The sequence below is a fragment of the Martes martes genome (assembly GCF_963455335.1).
Source record: "Martes martes genome assembly, chromosome: 1".
Classification (NCBI taxonomy): Eukaryota; Metazoa; Chordata; class Mammalia; order Carnivora; family Mustelidae; genus Martes; species Martes martes.
In genome coordinates, this window is record NC_137888.1 from 104,602,163 (window position 1) to 104,624,610 (window position 22,448).

Here is a 22,448-nt window from a genome sequence, read left to right on the forward strand (position 1 = left end):
ATCTGCATGATAACACTGTTTTGATGTTCACCTTGATCACCTAGTTGAGGTCGTGTATATAAAGTAACTTTACCATAAAGTCACTTTTTGTTTCTCCCTCCCTGTACTGTATTCTTCGAAAGGAAGTCACTATACATAGCCCACATTTAAGGGTTGGGAAATTATACTCTACTGCCTTGAGGGCAAAGTATCTATACAAATAATTTAGAATTCTTCTACATGGGAAATTAGTTTCTTCTGCCCCATTTATTTATTTCGTCATTTATTTATATCAGAATGGTTTCATGGATATGTATTTTATACTTTGGGTTGGAATCCAATACTACTTTATTAATTTTATTGCTCAAATTGTTCTAACATTGGCCATGGGGAGTTCTTTTCAGTTGTCGCCTATGTCCCATCACTGTGGTTTGTTGTTTTGTTTTTAGTAGTTCCTTCTGGCACTACAAGATGCTCTAGGATCATCTTGTATATTCCCCGCCCCAGCCCTAGAATCAGCCATTTCTCAAAGGAGCTCAGGAGTCTTCTACTAAAGAATGGTATTAGAAACAAAGATCTCAGGGCTAGGTGGGCTCATTGACACTAGGGGTCTCATTGCTTGTAGGCTATATCAATTGTCAAAGTAAAAAGATACATGTGTCTGTACCATATCTACACATACATATATTTAGGAATATTTCTATATGTATAGAGTACCAGTTTTGACAACAAAGTCATTACTTCTCAGTGGACACAACTTTCTCTGACACAACAGGATCTTTAAGTCTTATAACCTAAAATTTTATTCCAAACTAAAAGAAGAAAAGATGGGCTTGGGAGATATTTTGATCCACTTGATTTAAAAAGGATTTAAAAAAAATATTTCTCCTATAATCCTCTCCTTCCTCCATGTTTCTGCTTATTTTCCAGAGATGGTTGATTAAGTTTACTCATTTCCTGGTAGGTGGTATGGCCAGGCAGTTTGAAGTTGGCCAGAACAGCAGCTGTAGCCACATCTACCCAAGGCCACAGCCCTTACTATCACCTCTCACAGTCACAGCTACAGTGCTTCCTGGGGTCTCCTTTGCCCTTTATGCAGATGGCTGGTAACTGCTTCTTGTTTCTTGCTAACCCCAGGGACCTTCACCATCCCTACTGAGTTCCCTAAACTCTGCCCGTATCTTGGTAAAAGTGCCTACCTCAAACTTCCTTAAATACCCTTGAGTATATAGAACCCTGAAAGTATGTGAATCAGATTCTGTGACTCAAAAGAGATCGGTGACTCAAAAGAAATAAAGACGACCCTATGGGATAGATACATACAAGGTGATGTGAATCTCGGAGGAAGGTGTGCTCTCCATAACTCTGCTGACTTCATAAAAGAGAGGTTGTCTCAAAATGCAAACCCAATCAAGTTTTCACTTGCTTAAACCCTTCAGTGGCTTCCCACTGCTCTTAGAATAAAGACTGAACTCCTTAATATGGCCCACAAAGCCTTGCCTCATCTGCCCCTCTCTTACCTCACCCCCAAACACCCTTCCTTTGCTCTCGTACTCCAGCTACCTTGGCCTTTGGGTTCTGCATTTGTGCCAGTTTCCCTCCAGCCCTGTGTCCTCTGTACATGCTGTTACTTCTGGTCTGGAAAGGCTCCCCCATTATCTCTACTCAGTCTCCAGGCCTTGGCTCTAGGGATCCCCAGTCAAGGTCAAGTTCTTTTATCACATGTCCAGCAGGATCCTAAATCTCTCCTCCAGAGCACTTATCTCAGCTAGTAACACATTCTTGTGTTTTGTGTTTGACATTTATTTATTTTAAAACTGAGTGGTTTTGTTTTTGTCTTTAAAGATTCTTTTTTATTTGACAGAGAGAGAGCACAAGTAGGCAGAGCAGCAGGGAGAGGGAAAAGCAGGCTCTCTGATGAGCAGGCAGGACCCCGGGATCATGACCTGAGCCGAAGTCAGCCACTTAATAGACTGAGCCACCCAGGTGCCCTGTGTTTGACATTTTATTAATGTCAGTCTCTCCCACTAAGTTGTATCAGGGACGGAACCATGTCTATTTCTTCTCATTGCTATGTCCTCAGCACAGTGCATGATACATCAGAGATGCTCATGAGTATCTGGAGAGAAATGAATGACTGAAGGTGATATTTGGGTCAGACCATGAAGGGTCAGATTTCCAGGAAGCACAGAGTCTAGGATGCTACCTGAGATTCAGGAACTGGTAAACCTGCTCAGTACGTCCTACCTGGACTTTCTTTTTTTTTTTTTTCTTTAATTTTATTATATTATGTTTGTCACCATACAATACATCATTAGTTTTTGATGTAGTGTTCCAAGATTCATCGTTTACATATAACACTCAGTGCTCCATGCAATATGTGCCCTCCTTAATACCCATCCCTGGGCTCACCCATCCCCTCATCCCCTCCCCTCTAAAACCCTCGGTTTGTTTCTCAGAGTCCACAGTCTCTCATGATTTATCTCCCCCTCCGACTTCCTCCCCTTTACCTTCCCTTTCCTTCTCCTAATGTCTTCCATGTTATTCCTTATGTTCCACAAGTAAATGAAACCATATGATAATTGATTTTCTCTGCTTGACTTATTTCACTCACCATACTCTCCTCCAATCCCATCCGTGTTGATGCAAAAGTTGGGCATTCATCCTTTCTGATGGAGGCATAATATTCCATTGTACATACGGACCACATCTTCTTTATCCATTCCTCTGTTAAAGGGCATCTCAACTCTTTCCACAGTTTAGCTATTGTGGACATTGCTGCTATGAACATTGGGGTACATATGTCCCCTCGGATCACTACATCTGTATCTTTGGGGTAAATACCCAGTAGTGCAATTTGCCAGGTCACAAGGTAGCTCTATTTTTAATTTTTTGAGGAATCTCCACACTGTTTTCCAAAGTGGATACACCAACTAACATTTCCACCAACAGTATAAGACAGCTCCCCTTTCTCCACATCCTCTCCAAAATTTGTTGTTTCTTGTCTTGTTGATTTTGGCCATTCTAACTGGTGTAAGGTGGTATCTCAATGTGGTTTTGATTTGAATTTCCCTGATGGCTAATGACGATGAACAAGACTTTCTTAAGCAACAGGCAGTGCTTCCTTTCTAACCACAAGATTAAAATAACCCAGACACATTACCTTGACATCAATGGTGAGTATCAACTCAAACTGGTTGTAAAACTCCATGTGGCTGGGCAACTGGTACTCCTTCGCTGTACTCAGGAATGCTTCAATGTCGTTCAAGGCAACGTCAACCCCCTCTCGTGATTGGCACTTGTCTACAGCTTGGGAAGCCAAAAGGTAGATTCCTGCTTCACACCACTGGCTGACCTTTCAAAAGAAATACAGTGCCCCATGCAGTCAGCTTGTCCACAGCTCAGAACACCTGAACTTGTCTGTGGTACAGAAGGATCCTGAGACAATGGAAAATTGTTGTGGGACAGCATAAAGTTCATAGGTCTAACCACTGTTAACACAGCTGTAAGGTGGACAAACCCAAACTAATTTTACATCTGTCCATTTCTTGGAAGAGTCATCCAGTCAGTAAAAAGACTTGTATAAACATTCTCCTCTTTTCTACTGACAGTAATTGCTACATCACCAAAAGAAAAGAGTTAGGTATTCCTAAATTTGGTCTAACCATTGAGGAATGCAACCAATGACTTTTCGGGTTTGCCTTCTAGGCTACTCATCTTGCATCCTAACTGGTTATAAGGGCATAGGATGACCAATGAGGCATTAGACCTGGCCCCTACATGTCTTCCCAGGGGAGGAAATGACCCCCTTAACAAAAACACTACTTTCCGCTGTTCACATTTTCATTTACTGGCATTTGTCTGTCTCTGGGAAGCATCAAAGCATGCAAAACTTTGTAACTCAGGACAGCAATACTCAAACTTTCCAGATTGCTGGGATGAAATCAGATAGGTGACGAATTCTAAAAATTCAATTTTTAAAAGACTTAAACAGAAAGACAGGGGTCCTTGTGCTGCCTGAATATTTACGTGGAAAAAAGTTGCCAGCGCAAGTATGTCTGCATTTCCATTTATCATGTGACCTGAAGAGCTACACAAAAATAACTATACAGGGGGGAAAGAGCAAAAGGGAGCACTCCAAAGTAGTTAGCGTTAAGTGGGAAAATCATAGGCAACTTTTATTTGTCTTTATTTTTTCCTTTAAATTACTTACACTGAATGTGGACTACTTTTAGAATAACAAAGCATAGTAAAGGTATTTAAAAATTAATGATTATCCCTACGTGGTGATGAGGCAGGGAATGGCACATGTAGGTATCCCTAGTAACTTCTTCCATCCTCCTTCGTACATTTTTGGATTTTCAAAATAATGTAAATCATGCTTTGATATATACACTCTATGATTTTAGATATGTGCTCTGTATGCATGACATATGTACGCTTTGATATATTTCTCTTGAAACAACATGCCTAGATCTGTAGAAAACATTAAGTTGTGTTCTTCTGCAGTCACAGTGGATACCTACTCTCCCAGACACACACATACACACACACACCCAAACATATATACCAGCACTAGGCTATCATCTCTGGAGCGGAAATGGAGTGAGGAAAACAGCAGCTGATCCTGCGGAATTCAGCACACAGAGCAGGTTGTGGACCAGGCCCTTCTGAGGCACTTGCTTCTGGAACAGTTGTATTTCATTGACATTACAATCCCTTTGGCATCAGGATGACATAAATAGCCTGGGTGTGTGCCTCCAGCCATCACAGAGAAACAGCTATGGGAATGGAGCACGCTGACTCATGGCCATGAGTTACATGCTGCCTACAAACAGCTGACAGGGAAGGCTCCAGAAGCCACTGCCCCTGCTGACCAGGCAACTGCCCCAGAGATCACCACTGAAGGGCACCAGGGGCTACGCCCCTTCTCTGTGAGCCCTCTGCACAGAATGCTGCTGTCTAGTCTAGAGAGTCTGGGGTTTGGAATACAGCAGTCCTGACTTCAAATATGCATCCCCTATTTTTACCCCAGGTGTGGTCATGGGCAATCACGTATCCCACAGTCTCTCGTGCCATCCCTGTACCACCTGCACCAGAAACACCTGGAAATTTGATGAAAATACTGATTCTTGGGCATCATCCTTGACTATTGAATCTGAGTCTCTAGAATGGCACATTAGAGAATCTGCAATTATAGCAAACTGGTTCTCATGTATTAAATGTGGCGAACCACTGGTTTAACCAAGCTATCAGTTTCTGCCTCTACCAAATAATACCATTCATACTCTTCTCATAGGTTGTCTTGAGGATTGAATAGATGACCTAATTATGTTTCTGGCAGGAACATAGTAGGTACTCAATAAATGGTAGGAGTGTATAATGGTCATTATTACTTAAGCTTTTCCAAATGGATTGATTTGATACCTATATATAATGAGAAGCACTTTGTAAATATAGTGCTTGGTTCTCTGCCCAAAGGGAATCATGGGGCCAAGCCAAAACTCTAAGTCTAGGTCCACATAGAGGAGAATGAACATTTGTTCATTCTAATGGGATATGGTGGGATGGTGGGGACACTTTTGACTTCTAATACTTCTATGACCTAGAATCTGCACAGTTTTTAATGCCTCTCAAGCACTATTTAACATGAAGTATTTATCCTCTCAGTAATTCTGTAGGGTAGGGAAGATGAGTATGATTAAGACTCTTGCATAGAAAATTTAGCAAACATCATGGTCATGGCTTTGCTGGGCTCACCTTGTCCAGCTGTCTATGCAACTCCAAGGACTTTTCTAAAATGTCATATTTTTTCTTATTTTCATTGATGAAGTCGTCACAGAGGTGCCTGAGCTCTACACATCTGGGTCTGATGGAGTCCACTGCATAGTGGTGGCTTTGGATGAGCTGGTCCCCAATTATTGAAAGCAGCTGGGCCTTTTCCAAGGTATCCTGTGAAATGAGCATCCACAGCCAAGTATCAGAAGCCAGGTCACGGTGAGGGTGATATTTACCTACCGTGTGCTCCAAACCTGGAGGAAGCCTAGGAGATGTCAGGTCTTAGGGTGAGAGTCTTGGCTCCGGAACCTGGGGAAGCTCTGTCGCAGTTCAAGGTCTCCAGAAGTCTAGCCTAGTCAAGGGTCAACTACACTCTGAAAAGCAAGCCAATCATTCAAATTTCTGTTGAGTTCTCAGCCAGACACTGAGGATATAGCATTAACAAGCTATGATTTTTATAGTTGGTTATACTGACCAGAACTGGAGACTCTGAATTCCCCTGTCAATTAAATGGAAAAGTAAAAGTATCAGACATGGGGCCCTGAGGGGAGAGAGGACTCAGCTGAATTTGGGAAGCTAGTAAAGATCTGGTTTGGACAACTCTGTGGGGGATCCTGAGACTTAAGAAATATGTTTATCTAAACCCCTTCCTGCAACACACAGGATCTAGGATCCCAGTCTTCTTTGACTTCAGCCTCCCAGCAACCATACCTCCTACCCCTCTCTGCATGGCTTACTTTGTTCTAATCCCACGTGCCATGTTTTATTTGTTTTGTTTTGTTTTTAAGAGAGGGAGAGAGAATCCTAAGCAGGCTCCACATTAGGACAGAGCCTAATGTGGGGTTCAATCTCACAACCCTGAGATCATGACCTGAGCTGAAGTCAAGCACTGGACACTTAACCAACTGAGCCACCCAGGTGCCCCCACGTTTATCTATTTTTAATTCATTCATCACATACTACTGAGGACCCTCCATGTTGCTTGGGGCCTGGTAGTAATCAAGGAAGCAAAAATCCCTGCCCTCATGGAGCTTACATGTTAATAGCAGATATAACCATGCCTCAGAACAACATTTGTGCCTCATTCTTCTCCTGAGTGCCGTCAGGAAGCAGCAAGGAGACATGGGCAATGAATAATTAGATATGTAGATTATATAATATCCTAGTTAGTGATGCATGTTGTGGAGAAAAGCCAGACATGGAAAGGAGGGTAGGGAGTGCTGGTGGAGGAGTGGCTGTTTTAAGTAGGATGGGTGAGAGAGGGGCTTACTGACAGAGTGCCGTCCACAATGTCCACTGGGGAGGGTATGTGTTGTAATGAGCACTGGGTGTTATATAAGACTGAAGAATTACAGACCTGTACCCCTGAAACAAATAATGCACTATATGTTAATTAATTGAATTTAAATTTTTTAGAAAACGGAAAAAAGAAAAAAAAGATTTGTAGTTGAACTTGAAAGCTTAAGGAAAAACTAGACTTTATTGTTACTTCAATAAATTGAATATTTATTAAAAGAAAAGAAAAGAGCCATCCAAGCAATACAGAAACGTTAATAGGCATGAGACTGCTGTCTTTGAAAGGCCTGTTTGCAAGGTTAGCCCTTGGGTGCCCTCTAGGAATGTCAGGAGGGTACCTATCATCCCCTGATAAGAATGGCTCACCATGCCTTAATGGTTCGTGCAAACAATATGGTTTACACTAAATCCCTACTTTCTTTCTGGGAATATGGAATTCTGGTACATGGCAGGTAGAGGTTACCTACATGACCAGTCCCCAGTAAAAACTGGGCACTGAGCTTTCCCGATAGACAACACTTCACCATGGTGTCATAACCCTTTGGGAGGTTGGAATCCAGGGGCGTCAGGATCCTATAGGACTCCACTGGGAGAGAAATCTTGGAATCTTGTACCTGGTTCCCAACAGACTTTGCCCCATGCATTTTCCTGTGCTGATTTTGCTTGGTATCTTTTCACTGTAATAAATCATAACCATGTGAGTATAATTACATGCTGAGTCCTATGAGGCCCCCTAGCAAACCTTCAAACCTGAGTGTGGGCCTGGGAACCCCTGACACAGAAGCCAAGGCCTAAAGTGACAGACAAAGTATGCAGTTCTTGGCTGAGAGGTAGGGGCGTGTTTGCCATGTACAGGTAGCAGGAGGAGGCCACTGTGGCTGGAACAGAGGATGCAAGCAGGAAAGGAGAAGACATAATCAGGAGAAAGAGGGAGACTGGATGGGGAACGCCCTGGTGCCATTCTGAGCACTTCAGCTTTTCTTCCGTGTGTTGTGGGAAGCCCTGGAGGCTCTGAGGGGTGGGTCTCATTCACATTTTTCGAAGATTTGCTCCTGCTATAATGTTGAGAAAGACAGAGAAGAGGCAAAGCAGCTGTTGGCTACTGCACTAATCCAGGTAGGAGGTAAAAGGATGGCAACCAAACTAGCTCCTGCATCAGGGCACCTCCCTGGGATGCTTCACCCAAGGTCCTTCAGGTAAATTCTTGGCTCGCCTCCTCACAAGGCTATCCCTGACTACTATGTCTAAGTCACTCCCAGCAACGCACCCACCCAGGCCCAGTCTCTCCCTTGTTTCATTTTTTTTTTTTTAAACAGCACTTACCTCTACCTGAACTTATCTTCTTTGTTTACTTTTTTTTTTTTTTTTTGAGATTTTATTCATTTGAGAGAGAGAGAGTAAGAGAGAGCACGAGAGGGGAGAAGGTCAGAGAGAGAAGTAGACTCGCCTCGGAGCTGGGAGCCTGATGTGGGACTCAGTCCTGGGACTCTAGGATCATGACCTGAGCAGAAGGCGGTGGCTTAACCAACTGAGCCACCCAGGAGTCCTTCTTTTTTTTTTTTTTTTAAAGATTTTATTTTTACTTTCACTTAGTAAACCTCCACCCACTCTTCCTCCTCTTCTGACTCCTACCAATAAACAAGCTCCATGAAAGCACTTAGAAGTACCTCATAAATATTTGATCAATAAAACAAATTAACCAGGGAACTAGAAGACGCAGTAACATACTTGGCTGGAATTGTGTGAAACAGCATTGACCTGTGAGTGAACGCAGATAACTCCCGTGTTTCCAAAGGGCTCCAGGCGCTGAGAGGCCATGTGCACCCTTGCTGAGCATGGTGAGCATCCCAGTCAGACACACTGCCCTGGTTTAACTTCTTACAGTAATACAAGGACATCCCTCTCTCAACCACACCAGTTTATTTTGATGCCCCTCCTCTGTGCTCCCATACCACTCTGTACCCTTTCTTGATCAAAGCAGGTACTTCTGCTATGATCACTGATCTATCGCCTGTACTACGCCACAGACCCTTGTGAGCATGCACCAGCTGTTATTCAACTTAAGACATCCATGGTACAAATTAGTTACTTAAGAATGAATGATTGTTGTGCAAAACAAAAGTGAGTAATGATATAGGAATAAAGTGACACAAGTCAAGCAGTGGCTATTTTAAAAGAACTCAGGGATAAAAACTCAGGGTGCTTGAGTATTTGAGTACTGGTACTTTGCCCAGCAAAGGCCAGATGCACTGGTTGCCGTCCCTGAGAAAAGGCCAGAATGCTAATTCTTTAGGCAGTAATTTTTAACTATTTTCCTCACTGCTGTGTCCTCATAACATAGAACAGGACTTGGCATAGTAGGAAATCAACAAATATTGCAAAATGAATGAAGAATGGATGAGATGCTGTTACTAGAACTGCTCGGCCACTTGCAGGTTGAACCTAAGGAACGTTCCGTAGCACAGAATTTGCCCCACTAGCTCTGTGATGTTAATGACAGCAGCTACGATTCACTGAGAGCTTTCTATATGCCAGGCACCATTGTGAATGCTTAAACTGACTGTTTCTTTCACTCCTTGCAACAAACCCTTTGACTTAGGCCCCGTTTAACAAAAGAGAAGTAGAGGCAAAATGGCCCAAAGTGACCCAGGTAGGAAAGAGAAGAGCCAGGCTTCAAAGTCAGGCAGTTTGGCTCCAGAATCTGGTTCTGACCAACCTGAGAAAAACATCAGCATTTGTTCTGCCTAAGCTTAAGCCTGCCTGATTCTAGTCAAATATAGAAGCATGAAAACTTGGCAAGGAAGTCTGTTGAATTTTTTTTAAAAAATCCAGCTGTGAATTTACTAAGAACAACACAAGTCTTCTGGGCCCAGGGAACTTCCCCACAGATTATTTCCCAAGTAATTTGTGGTGATGACAGCCTGCCCTTGGCTTGGCATGCAGCATCTCACCCTTCAGAACTGTTCTTAAAGCCCTGAGATGTTGGAGGAGAGATGAGCAGTAACTCAGGAGCCACACTGGATGGCTGGAAGAGCACTCAGCTGAAATGAATGGGGACTGATAAGAGCTTCCAGCTTCTGACCACCTACTACGCTCCAGTCCTGATGAAGCCTTGACCTCATTCATCTTCCCAAGGAGTAGGGAATGGTTATTCTCAGTTTTACAGATGAAGAGATGTGTTCAGAAAGGCTAAGAGACTTGACTAAGGGCACACAGCTGGTAGTCTAAGAGCGGAGATTTGAATCCAGTTCTGTCTGCCTCCAAAGCCCATGTCTTGCCACCTTCTAGCCCCCTTGGCCTCCTTGCATGTGCTATAAACGACGGCTGTATAGTCATGACTATCACATCCTTCAGGCACCTGCAAAGAACTTTACTGTAAAACCTCCAAATCATAGCTTGTTTCCTAGCCTATGTAGCTGCTACTAAAGAAAATCAGATGACAAAATCGCCAAAATCAAAAAGAAATAATGAGAAAGCAATGGCTGAAATCTGGTGCTCTGATCACAAGCCGGGCTGGCATCTTTCAGGTGCTGAAAATTCCAGAAGGCTGGATAGTCAAGTTGCAACACGTAATTCAGAGATCATTAGTGTAATAACAGTTTTTCCCCCCAGAATCTACTGTTATGACAGATGAAAGAGAAAAGTGTCTACTGTGAAAGAAAATGATGAGAAAGGGTGATGTTCTATGTCAGGGAACCCAGAATGAACTCACAGATAATGGCATAGGAATTAAATGTACATGTGTGGTCAGATGAAACAAGAAAGGCAGAAAGCTCATGGTTGTGGAAACAGAGCATACACATGGGAGTTCATTATACTAGCTGATCTACTTTAGCGTGTGTCTGAAAATTTCCATTAAAAAAAAAAAGTCATGCCCCTCCAGCTAGATTATTACATCCCTCGGAAGTTAATGATCTGAGTTCTAAGCCTTCCTAGATGTGTACTGTAACTGCTGGCCCCTGGCCTTCTGGGGAGAGGTCAAGACTAAAATAATGTTGATTTCCCTGCTTGGTCCTTGTCAGCTCTCTGCTGACCCATCACCAAGGTCCCCGGCATGCCTTATAGCCAAAACCCTACAGTAAATTCTGCCTTAAAAAGAATAAGAGTGGGGACTGAAATCACCATTGTTTCTCAGAGTTAGAAGTGAACATTCAAAAGATTTAAATCAGGGGCACTTGGGGGCTCAGTGGGTTGATCGTCCAACTCCTGCATTTCAGGTCATGATCGTGGGGTTGTGGGATCAAGTCCAAGGTGGGGTCCACACTAGGCATGGAGCCTGCTTGAGATTCTCTCTCCCTCTCTTATTAAAAAAAAAAAAAAGATTGCTGAACCATCAAACCAGAAAAAGATAAAAGAACAGGCTCAATTAGCATGCAGCAGATGTCTGGTTAGTGAGTTGGCTCAGAGGTTACCCATGAGGATGACATCATTGTACAGAATAAGGAAGTTGGCAACAATCCAGATATCAGTGAGTGGCTCTGCTCGGGGGGAAGCTGACCCCTGAGCGCTGAGTGAAGGACAAACCCGAGCAGGTTTCGGTGGACTCTAGACAGGTATCACCTTGCTCCTTTAACACTTTATAGGACAAATGGAAAGATTAGCCAAGCCTTTAAAATTATCTGAAGAAACACTGCCTTTTAGACATCTGAGAGAAGACATGTTAAAAAGGTCCTGGTTTTGATAGGATAGTTTTGTTTGGTTCATCTGAAGGCAGAGAAGTAGGTCTACTGCATCCTTTAGAAAATAAGTAAAATAACAGGGTAAGCAAGGCACAGAATAGGTAAAACTAATATACCCGGGCTCTGCAGGTCATGTGCTGTGAGTCAGTCTACCTGGTTCTGATACTTTGCCCCTGAGAGACCAATCATGGGTGTACAAAGCATACCTACGTCCCATGACCACAGGCTTCTCCCCTAGCTCTGGTCAGCAATCTTTAATGTATCCAAGATCTCAAGTCCAAGAAGAGGGGCAGAAGAGAGAAAGTGGATGCAGATCAGCCACACTATTTATTATTTTTTTAAAGATTGATTTATTTATTTGAGAGAAAGAGAGATAGGACACATGTGCAAGGGGGAAGAGGGGCAGAAGGAGAGGAAGAGAATCTCAAGCAGACCTTGCGCTGAGTGCAGACCCCAACATGGGGCTGGATCTTGGATCATGGCTGGATCATGACCTGAGCTAAAACCAAGAGCTGGACACTTAACTGACTGAGCCACCCAGGTGCCCCTCGCCACACTATTTAAAACCCAACCCATACCCTCCAATAGGTTCCACTGAAAATAAAATCTAGTCCTCACCACCATAACTCCCACCTTATACCCCCCTGGCTCACTATGTTCCAGACACATTCCCTGAACTCACAAACCTTGGTCTTGCCTCCAACATTTTATGCTTGAGGCTTCTCTGCCTTGTACGCTATTCCCCTAAATCTTTGCATGGCTATACAGAGCTCATATCAAAAGTCACCTTCTCAGAGAGACCTTTCCTGACAACCTGAGCAAAAGTAACACCCCTAGTCACTCTCTTATATCCTGTTATTTTCTTCATACCATTTGTCACTATCTGATATTAATACTTATTCGATTGCTTTTTACTCATCTCTCTCTGCAGTGGAACGTAAACTCTATGAGAGCAGGGTCTTGACTGTCTGGTTTGCCACCACATTCACAGAACCTAGGACAAGGAGTACCTGGTGATGAATGAAAGCCTCCTGGCAGGTCAGTAGCTACTTTCATTCATATATATGCCATGACCATATTTTTCAAACCCAAAATATAAGGACTGGGCTTGATGAGGCTTTTTTCCCCCAAGTATATGAATGTATGCAAGTGAAAATACATAGTATCTACACTTAATAAGGAATTCTCTTGAAAAAAAAAAAACTAAAATTACAAAAAATCGGGTCTTAGAAAATCTGAGACACCAGATATATGAAATTTGTTTTTTTTTTCATTGTTTGATAAATGTTTCTGATTACTCAAGCCTACAGTACTAAAATGTTTAGTTGTCAAATGATCACTGGTAATAGAAGGAGTGCTCATAGAGGAGGATGGGATTCTTGAGTGAGAGTCTGGGTACACAGGTGGGTTCATGTGTTCACACACATGGAGAAGCACCTCCAGTTCAGAATCTATAACTGATACCTCCTAGGGTCAGAGGGAACCTGGTTTACGTTTGTTACTTGTCCTTTGGGGAGGAAAAGGTGTGTCTCAGTTAACTATAATGTACATGTCAATCACCTGGGGATCTTATTAAAATTCAGATTCTAATTCTGAAGGGAGCCTGAGATTCCATATTTCTAACAAGTTCTCACTCAGGTGACATCTATGCACTGGTCAGAGGATCACACTTGGAGAAGCAAATCTCTAATACTATAAAATTACCATATGGGAAGCATGCATTTAGATAAGCTCAGAGAGGAAGTGCTTAATCATCAAGGACTGGGTGCCCAAAAGACAAAAAGATAGAGACTCTAATTTGAGAAGAGCAAAAAGGAACTTCTCTAGAAAGAGAGGACTCGGCTTTCTTAAGTCGTAATAACTCAAATTCATAAGGACTTAAAATAGAATCACTACCACCTGCTGACTTGTGTGCAGATCCGGGAAACTGTCTAATACTGGTATGAGAATTGTGCAACACATATTCTTTTACAAGTTTGATATTGACAACTCTTGGAGTATGAAAAAGGAGAAAGCTTTGCCAATTCTGCGTAGCAGCAGAACTAATGTGGACCCATTGCCCACTCTGTACTGTTCTGCTTATTATGAACCCAGCTGGTATTTTTTCTGGTTTCTCCTTTACACGTTTCCCCTCCTTACCACTGGCTCCCACCCCCACATCCTGCTGGTAGATAACGTGTCTTTTGTGACCTTTCCTCCTGCTGCTTTTGTGTGGGCGGACAAGTCAACCGGAACTCTCACCCCACCTGGGGTGGCGGTAGGGACTGAAAAGGCAGGATTTGGGCATTCCTGTGTCCTTCAGCCACCTTCCAACAATAATGAATGGACATGAGCTGTCACTGTACACAGAGACTTCCTTCCCAGTCCGTAAAAACAGCAAAAAACAAACCTGGCCTTTTCCTTCCAGGTTTTTGTGTTCCTTAAGAAGTTGCTCCACGCATATCACACTGTCGCCAATGTCCGTAAACTCCGCTTGTTCTGCCAGCAAACTGTCCAGGGCAAGCTTAACCTGTAAGACACATTAGAACATCCAAAAAGAAGCCCTGAGGCCCTCTCTGGAGGTATAGGTTCTACATACTCAAAGAAAATGTGAAAATCCAAAAAGGATTCAAGATTTTTGTGTATCTACACATTCTTTTTTTTTTTTAAATAGCTTATAAGCTTTTAGATTAAGCTCAGGGCAGGGGTTGAGAGGAATATGATGCTAAGACAGATAGAGATGACAGAGTAAAGCTACATTCACAGATTATCAATCAAAAAGGAAGATAAACCAGACATGAAATAGCATGTATGCCAACAGAAAAATGGGGGTTCTAGAACATTGCTACCCCACTGAAAAAGGGAGAAGAGAATGATCAACGAGGAAGCAAGGATATAAGGAGGGGGCTGGATTAGGGAGAAGAGGGACACTCAATATCCAGAGTTCAAGGGAGAAGGGAGCACCAGAAGTCACCAAACCATGAAAGGGAGCTCTGTTCAACAAGGCAGTAACAACCTCATAAAAATTGCGCTCAAAGTGTTGTAGCTGTAGGCATTGGTTAAGCTTCAAGTGATGCTCAGACCAAAACTGATTAAAGGCTCTTTCTGTCTCGTCCAACTGAAGTAATAACCTATCAAGAAAGAGAAAGTAACATGTGGTTAGTATTCACTTCCACAGGAGTCCACATAGGCTTCTGTAGATAACCCCTATGTTTCTAGTTAGTGTTATGAACTATGGGAATCTCCTTTTTATGCAAGTCTCTGTCACCTCTGACCTCTCACAGTTCAGCAGGAAATGGAAAATTTTTCCATTTTTCAATTAGGACACCCTCAGAACTAGTCAGAAACTTCACTTCGGAGGGAGCTGCTATGCTTTGAAATGTGCCTCCAGGTAACCTTACCTTTATGCCTTTTGTTTTCTAACTGAGATGACAGGTGTGTAAAGCACAGCACCCAACCAAACCGCTATTTAGAAATGAAGATAAATACGTACTACCATCTCCCCTGATCCTGGGATGAGAGCAAAGCACAAAAGGAGGGAATAGCATTCTCATAAAAACATCTTTGTCAGAGGGTACCATCTTTTTGCCTTTGTTGTCACAGATATTATTCTTTCTTGCCAAGAGCCAGGAGTAGCTGTGCAAGTTGTTCTCGGTCATTTCAGATCATCGAGTTCTACATATTCCCCCCTCTCTCACTCACCGTTCCATGGTAGTCACATTCTCTAGTTCACTGGGATTGAGTTTGCTGGTGGGACTTTTGGTTGCTGGTTCTTGAATACATGACAGTAATGTGGTCCCTTGCTTTCCAAGTAATTTCAGCTCATCCTAGAGAAAGGAAAACATAATTTGTCTCAGAAGAAATGAACAAAAGCAAATTCTTGGTACATTGGTGGTGAGGAGAATGGCAGACCAGGTGTATCTTTCATACAGGAAATTAAATGCTAAAGAAGTCAAGCTGCAGCTTTCAAAAATTAACTAACTCATTTATTTTTTTTTAATTCTAGTATAGTTAACAAAAAGTGTTATATTAGTTTCAAGTGTACAACCCAGTGGCTCAACGGTTCTACTATATTACTCAGTGATCATGATGATAAATGTACTCTTGATCCCCATCACCTGTTTCTCCCATCCCTCACCCACCTCCCCTGAGGTAACCATCTCTTCTGGGAAGTTAAGAGTCTGTTTTTTGGTTTGTCTCTTTTTTTCTTTGTTTTGTTTCTTAAATTCCACACGTAAATGAAATCATATGGTATCTGTCTTTCTCTGACTGACTTATTTCTCTTAGCAGGATACCCTCTAGACCCATCCATCATAAATATACACCACATCTTCTTTATCTATTCATCTATCAAAGGACACTTGGGCTGATTCCATAATTTGGCTATTGTAAATAGTGCTGCAGTAAACATAGGGGTGCATATATCTTTTCATATTAGTGTTTTGTCTTCTTTGGGTAAATGTCCAAAAATGGTATTATTAGATCAAATGATTATTAACTTATTTTTCACAGGAATACATATATATACATACATATGATACAAAATCCAAAATATACAAAAGGGTATATATTAGAAAAAGTTAAGTCTTTTGTCCCCTGCCCATCCATTTTTCCCCTCCAACATAACAACTGTTAAATTTTATATTTCAAACTGCTGTTATATATTTAAAGCAAAAGCAATAAATCAATCATTTTAATTACTTGTTTATGTTAATTACTTAATCATTAATAATTTTAAATTTATTAATAAATAAATAAAATCAGGTTCTAATCCAAGGCAGTGACCAGAAACAAGATAATGACAGATACTGAATAATAAGTGCAGAAACTGGCATGTACTAACAATGTAAGAGTTGCTAGTTGACCAGGAAAAAAACTTCATCTGGTCTCAACTGACATCTGCCTCTCCTTCTATCTGCCCACAAAGTGTGGCTTTATTCAGTTATGGAAGTTTGGTGGAGATGGTCCACAACTTCAGCTTGACATGTAAAGAGTCATACTTCAAGGCAACTCTATTCTGCTTCTTTTACATGGGATGTGGGGCTTTGCAACTGGAGAAGATGTCAGGTTATCTCCTGCCAAATCCACGGGCTCAAATCCTCTGATTACACGGCACAAGTCATCTCTCAATGCTCTGAGGGTGAACCACAAAAGAAGCCATGGGGGTGGAGCCAAGCAGGGAACTCTGCTCCGAGGAGTTAGGGGTCTGATGCGTGGTCACACAGGATGCTGGTTAGTATGTCCTGAGCATTAGGATTAGGCCCATGGTTATAAAACAATATCCTCTATGCACATGAACCCTGAATCTCCCCTCCAGGCCTGGCCACCTCCAGCCTTCACCCATATGGAGCTCGTTCCCCATGGGAGGAGTTTTAAGTCTCTCCATCCTGTTCACCCATAATTCCTGGCCTGCTCGCCCTCACACCTTTGCTCCTTATCTCCCATCTCTCTCCAGTAGTCATCCCCTTGCAGGCTTCTGCTGTCCACGTCCAGCCTCAAACTTGTCCCCGGATTTGGTTGATGATAAATGTGACTTCTCTGATCTGGCCCAAGTTCTTTGGACACCACCTGTGGCTCTGTCCGCTCTAGGTAATGCCCCGCAGTCAGACTCTTGGCTTGTACTCCTGCCTGGGAACTGAACAGATCCCTTCTTTTCCACTCTCAGATATCAACCCTCATTTCTTATCTGTCCAATGCTCATTAAATATTTGTAGATTGGATAAATTAATAATAGTCTAAAAGAAATTAAGTTGCAGATGAACAAGGACAAATAGGATATGAGGGGGGAAAGGGTGAAACTGTCAGTAGCAAGTACTCTTACCTTGCATTCTTCCTACCTTCTAAAACGGTCTTGGCTTTTCTCAACTCAGTTTCTTAGATGTCCTTGAGATTTCTAACATTCCCACAGGACTCTGGCGTTTCCATTACTAGATTTTATATATACAGTGTGTGTATGATATAGAGTGGAAAGGAAGAGTAGAAGGGCCAGTGAAGCAGGAAAGTATTGCTAGGGCAGAGAAGACCTTTAGAAGGGGAAGAGAGATATACCCAAAGAACTGCAGAGTGTGAGGAAATGTGTGAGAGAGGGAAGGTGGGTTTGAGTAAGTGGTGTCATTCACTGCATGTCCCTTCGCACTATCAAAAAACACAAGGAAAAATAATGACTGGTTATTGCTTTGGGACTAGGCCATATGTGGTCAGGTTCAGCAGGGTTATAAAAAAATCTGCCATAGATACATGGGGAAAGATTGAGGAACTATGGTATTGGAAAGTGAAAAGATAAGTTACCCAGGCCTAAACTGGAGTTTGCCCTTGTCCATTGTAGTAACAATTCAGAATATTTAAGAACTGTTTAGAGCAGGCACTGACCAATCAGCACAGATGTCAGATGCAATGCCCAAGCAGTCCTGAGGCCAACTTCAGTCCACGTGTTAACCCCTTTAGTGGCCAGAATCCCGAGGAGGTCTCATGGGTCCTAGGAAATGGGCCAGGGAAGTAAAGTCAAACACTCAGTGGGGCACCTGGGTTGCTCAGTTGGTTGGGCGACTGCCTTCAGCTCAGGTCAGGATCCCAGAATTCCGGGATTGAGTCCTACATTGGGCTCCCAGCTCAGCAGGGAGTCTACTTCTCCCTCTGACCCTCTCCTTCTCATGCTCTCTCTCTCACTCTCTAATAAATAAATAAAATCTTTTTTAAAAGTTGGCCACTCAAGGAACATAAATATTTAACAACTGGTATGGCTGTCTCAGTGTGTACTCATCATTACAGTTCCATTATAATAGAAACAAGCCACTGGATCTGAAGAACCAATTAATAGGGAAAGCAGACTGCTTCAGGCTCAAAAGAATTTAAATTTTCTGGGGGGAATTCTTTCCTATGACGATGGTAAGCATGAATCTATACATTCATTCATTCATTTACTGAAAAGACATTTATAAAGCACAACTATCCATGCCAGGTGCTGTGTTCATCTGTGTCATGGGCTAGAGGTGGAGGTGGGGTGGGAAGTTAAAGGATGAATCAGAACCCAGAGATTATATGAATGACTAATGTTTTAGACTCCTCACTTCACTTTTATTACTTAACTCCATTTCTGTGACTATAAGTTAGCTCTATGTGCTTCTGTGTATAATGCTGACTAATGAATTCTAGAATCTAGCCTTTAAAACTCAAGTCTTCATAACTGAGAAAAAAGAAATATCTAAAAGAAATGAAACACCCCTTTCCTCAGCAGCTACTGAGAGAAACCTTCTTGAGGTATAAAATGAGTGCAAAAAGCTAATTTGTTAAGGTGTCAACACTGCAAGCATTCCTAAGTATACCAAGTTTGTCTCCCTGTGCAAAATTAAGACCTCTGTGTCTATCCATTCCAAACTTATATTTCCCAAAAGTAGAGTTCTAACAAAATGGTCTCTGAAAACTCCTAAGATTATAAAATTATTTCTATGGCCTACAAAAAGTCACTTAAAATTCTGATTATCTTCCTGATTATTTGTAGCCTTGGAAATACCAATAGAACTGTCATCTCTAAATACAAAATTGAATAAATTCTGAGTGGAACAAATACTGAATACTAAACGGTATTGATACATGTTTTTGTTTTTTTTTTTGTTTTTTTAAAGATTTTATTCATTTATTTGACAGAGAGAGACACACACAGAGAGAGGGAACACAAGCAGGGGAAGTGGGAGAGGGAGAAGCAGGCTTCTTGTGGAGGAGGAAGTCCAATGTGGGGCTCGATCCAGAACCCTGGGATCAGGACCTGAGCAGAAGGCAGACGCTCAGCTGAGTGAGCCACCCAGGTGCCCTAGTATTCATATTTGTAAAGGAGTATTTTATCACATAGTCAAAATGAGAGAAAGGCCTTTAGCTCTGTTAGATTTCTTATTTCAATAACAACAAAATATGAGAGGCTTACGAACACATGGTAAACGAACACATGGTAAAGTGTCTCAGTTGACTTAAGCATCTGAGAGCCAAAGACCAAGACTCTGGGGTTTCTGGCCTAAGTAAGAGTGGCAAAGAGGTGAGAAACCCTTCCTTTGAGATTCAAGAGGGAGACTGCACCTGCCTCTGTAAACTGCTCCCAAAACCAGCTCAGAATTAGACAATGGGAAGAGCTGTTTTGCTAAGAAAGAAGGTTGGGAGGGCCATCATAAACAGTAAGAAAAGCAGATCTCTATAGGCTTCATGGTTATTTTATTGTTGTGTTAGGCCCAAAGGTCTTTTTCTTTTTTAAAAAATTGAGATATAGTTCATATAGTACCATAAAATTCACCTTTTTAATCCATACGATTTCAGGACATTTTTATCACCATCAAAAAGAAACCCCATACCTACTATCCGTCATTCTCCATTTCTCCCTCTTGCCAGCCCCTGGTAACCACACATCTACCTACTTACTCTTCAGATTTACCTACCTGGACATTCCGTGTGAGTGGAATCACACAATATGTGGCTTTTTGAGTCTGTTTCTTTCACTCTGCATAATTATTCCAAAGTTGAGACATATTACACCATGTATCAGTCAATACTTCCTTTCTATGGCTGAGTAACATTCCATTGTATAGATATACCACATTTATCCATTCATCAGCTGGTGGACATGTGGGTTGTTTCCACTTTTTGGATGTTATGAATAATGCTGCTACAAACATTAATGTGTAACTTTTTTTTTTTTTTTTTTTAATTTTATTTATTTGACAGACAGAGATCACAAGTAGGCAGAGAGGCAGGCAGAGGGAGAGGAGGAAGCAGGCTCCCCGCTGAGCAGAGAGCCCCATATGGGACTCGATCCCAGGACCCTGGGATCATGACCTGAGCCGAAGGCAGAGGCTTTAACCCACTGAGCCACCCAGGCGCCCCTAATGTGTAACTTTTTATATGAAGCATATGATTTCAGATCTCTTGTGCATACACATAGAAGTAGAATTTCTGGGTCATATGGTAACTCTATGTTTAACTTTTTGAGGACCTACCAGACAGTAAATGAGGGTTCCAATTTCCTCACATCCTCACAAAACTTGTTATTGTTTGTCTTTCCGATTAGAGCCACTTTCGTGGATATATCACTGTGGTTTTGAGTGGCATCTGCCTAATGACTAATAATGTTGTATGTGTTTTCATGTGCTTAATAATCATATATATTTATCTTCTGTGAAGATATGTCTGTTTGAATCCTTTGCCCATTTTTCAATTGGGTTATTTGTCTTTTTACAAAGGTTGAGTTGTAAGAGTTGTTTATATATTCTGGATACTAGACCCTTATCAGATACATGATGTGTAGATATTTTCTCCAGTTCTGTAGGTTGTCTTTTCACTTTCTTGATAGTGTCCTTTGAAGCACAAAAGTTCTTAACTTTGGTGATTTCCAGTTTATTTATTTTCTCTAGGTGTTTGTTCTTTTGACATTATATCTAAGGAACCATTGCCTGATGTAAGGTCATGAAAAGTTACAACTGTATTTTTTCCTAAAAGTTTTAGGATTTACATTTAAAGTCCCTTGATAAATTTTGGTTTATTTTTATATGGGATGTGAGATAAGCATCCAATTTCCTTCTTTGCCATGTGGTTATACAGTGGTCACATGGCCTGAAGAGCTTAAGCAGGGTTTTGTTCCCACAGAGAGAAAATACCCTTCATCGTTTTGGGGTATTTAATTATTTAACTGTCAGCACTCAGGCTACAGGAGTTCAGGGACTGGCTTCTAGGAAAATATATAGAAGTCCGTGGGAGTTTCTGTGAATTTCCCCCTTGTGCAGACAGGGTCTTACTGGCAGCCGGGTGTATGCCGCCATATTGTTTGTAAACCAAGAGACGGCCTATAGCTTGTTAAAGTTATCTTTCCTCAGGAAATGGAAGTTCTTCATGGAGAAAAATCCAACATGCAGAAGAGTCTGGGACACCTGCATGCACCTGTTCTGAAGATGTGCTCTAAGTCTCCATCCAAGTGTAAAAACAAGTGTAAAAAACACATGGGAACAAGATGGGTTTCCTAAGTTGTGTGTATTTTTCAAGCTCGTCAGAGATATTTCGTGGGAAAATTTCTAGGATGCTTTCAGGTTTTCCCAGTGTCAAACCAGATCTTTTAACTATGCAGACCAGGTCTTTTAACTATGCAGAGTAATGTAGAAAGTACATTTTAAACTCCTTTTGGATATCGAGCTCCTTAAAAAGATAATTTAACAGTGCTCCCTGGCACATGGAAGAATTAATTTGCCTTAACTACTAGACTCTGAAGACTCCCCTAATTCAGCTCTGTGTTCTTTGAGTTTACTTTTTTTTTTTCATTTGTTTTCCTGGCATGTAGGGGTAGGTCGTCAATAAATGTTGCTTAAGTGAACAAATCAACCACATAGCAAAGCATTTTTGTAAATCTAGGCCCACAGATAAAAGAGGTCAGCTCTTACCAAACTCCGGGCAGCAAGAATACATGTAATGCTAAGATGTATCCACCTTCAAATACTGTTTGCTGCCCTATGGAGTTCTGGTCTCCTGTGAAATAATGGATACGGTCCGTTTGGGCTTCTGGAGGCAGGAAAGAGCTGATGTCCATCCTGTAAGCCCCAGGAAGACTTTGCTTTACTGCATGATCTGAAAGAATCTGCCAGCCTCCATTCATAGCACGTTCTGACGTGCTTTTATGAAGTTAATAGGTGCCTCTCCTTAAACCCAGTTCAGAGCACTTTCCATGTCTCAAATTATTCTCCAAATAAAAAGATATATCCCTGAGAAAGT

At 41.8% G+C, this 22,448-nt stretch overlaps 1 protein-coding gene across 1 annotated transcript in view; it reads right to left on the reverse strand.

The window, feature by feature from the left end:
• Positions 1-22,448, reverse strand: part of MCF2L2 (MCF.2 cell line derived transforming sequence-like 2) — a gene marked incomplete at both ends in the record, with an annotated part of 253,923 nt that overhangs the window by 124,148 nt on the left and 107,327 nt on the right. The window contains 5 exons of the mRNA XM_080804372.1: positions 3,143-3,334; positions 5,740-5,931; positions 14,122-14,241; positions 14,728-14,842; positions 15,414-15,538. Of these exons, the coding sequence (XP_080660498.1) occupies positions 3,143-3,334; positions 5,740-5,931; positions 14,122-14,241; positions 14,728-14,842; positions 15,414-15,538 (744 nt within the window). The remainder of the gene's footprint in view (positions 1-3,142; positions 3,335-5,739; positions 5,932-14,121; positions 14,242-14,727; positions 14,843-15,413; positions 15,539-22,448) is intronic.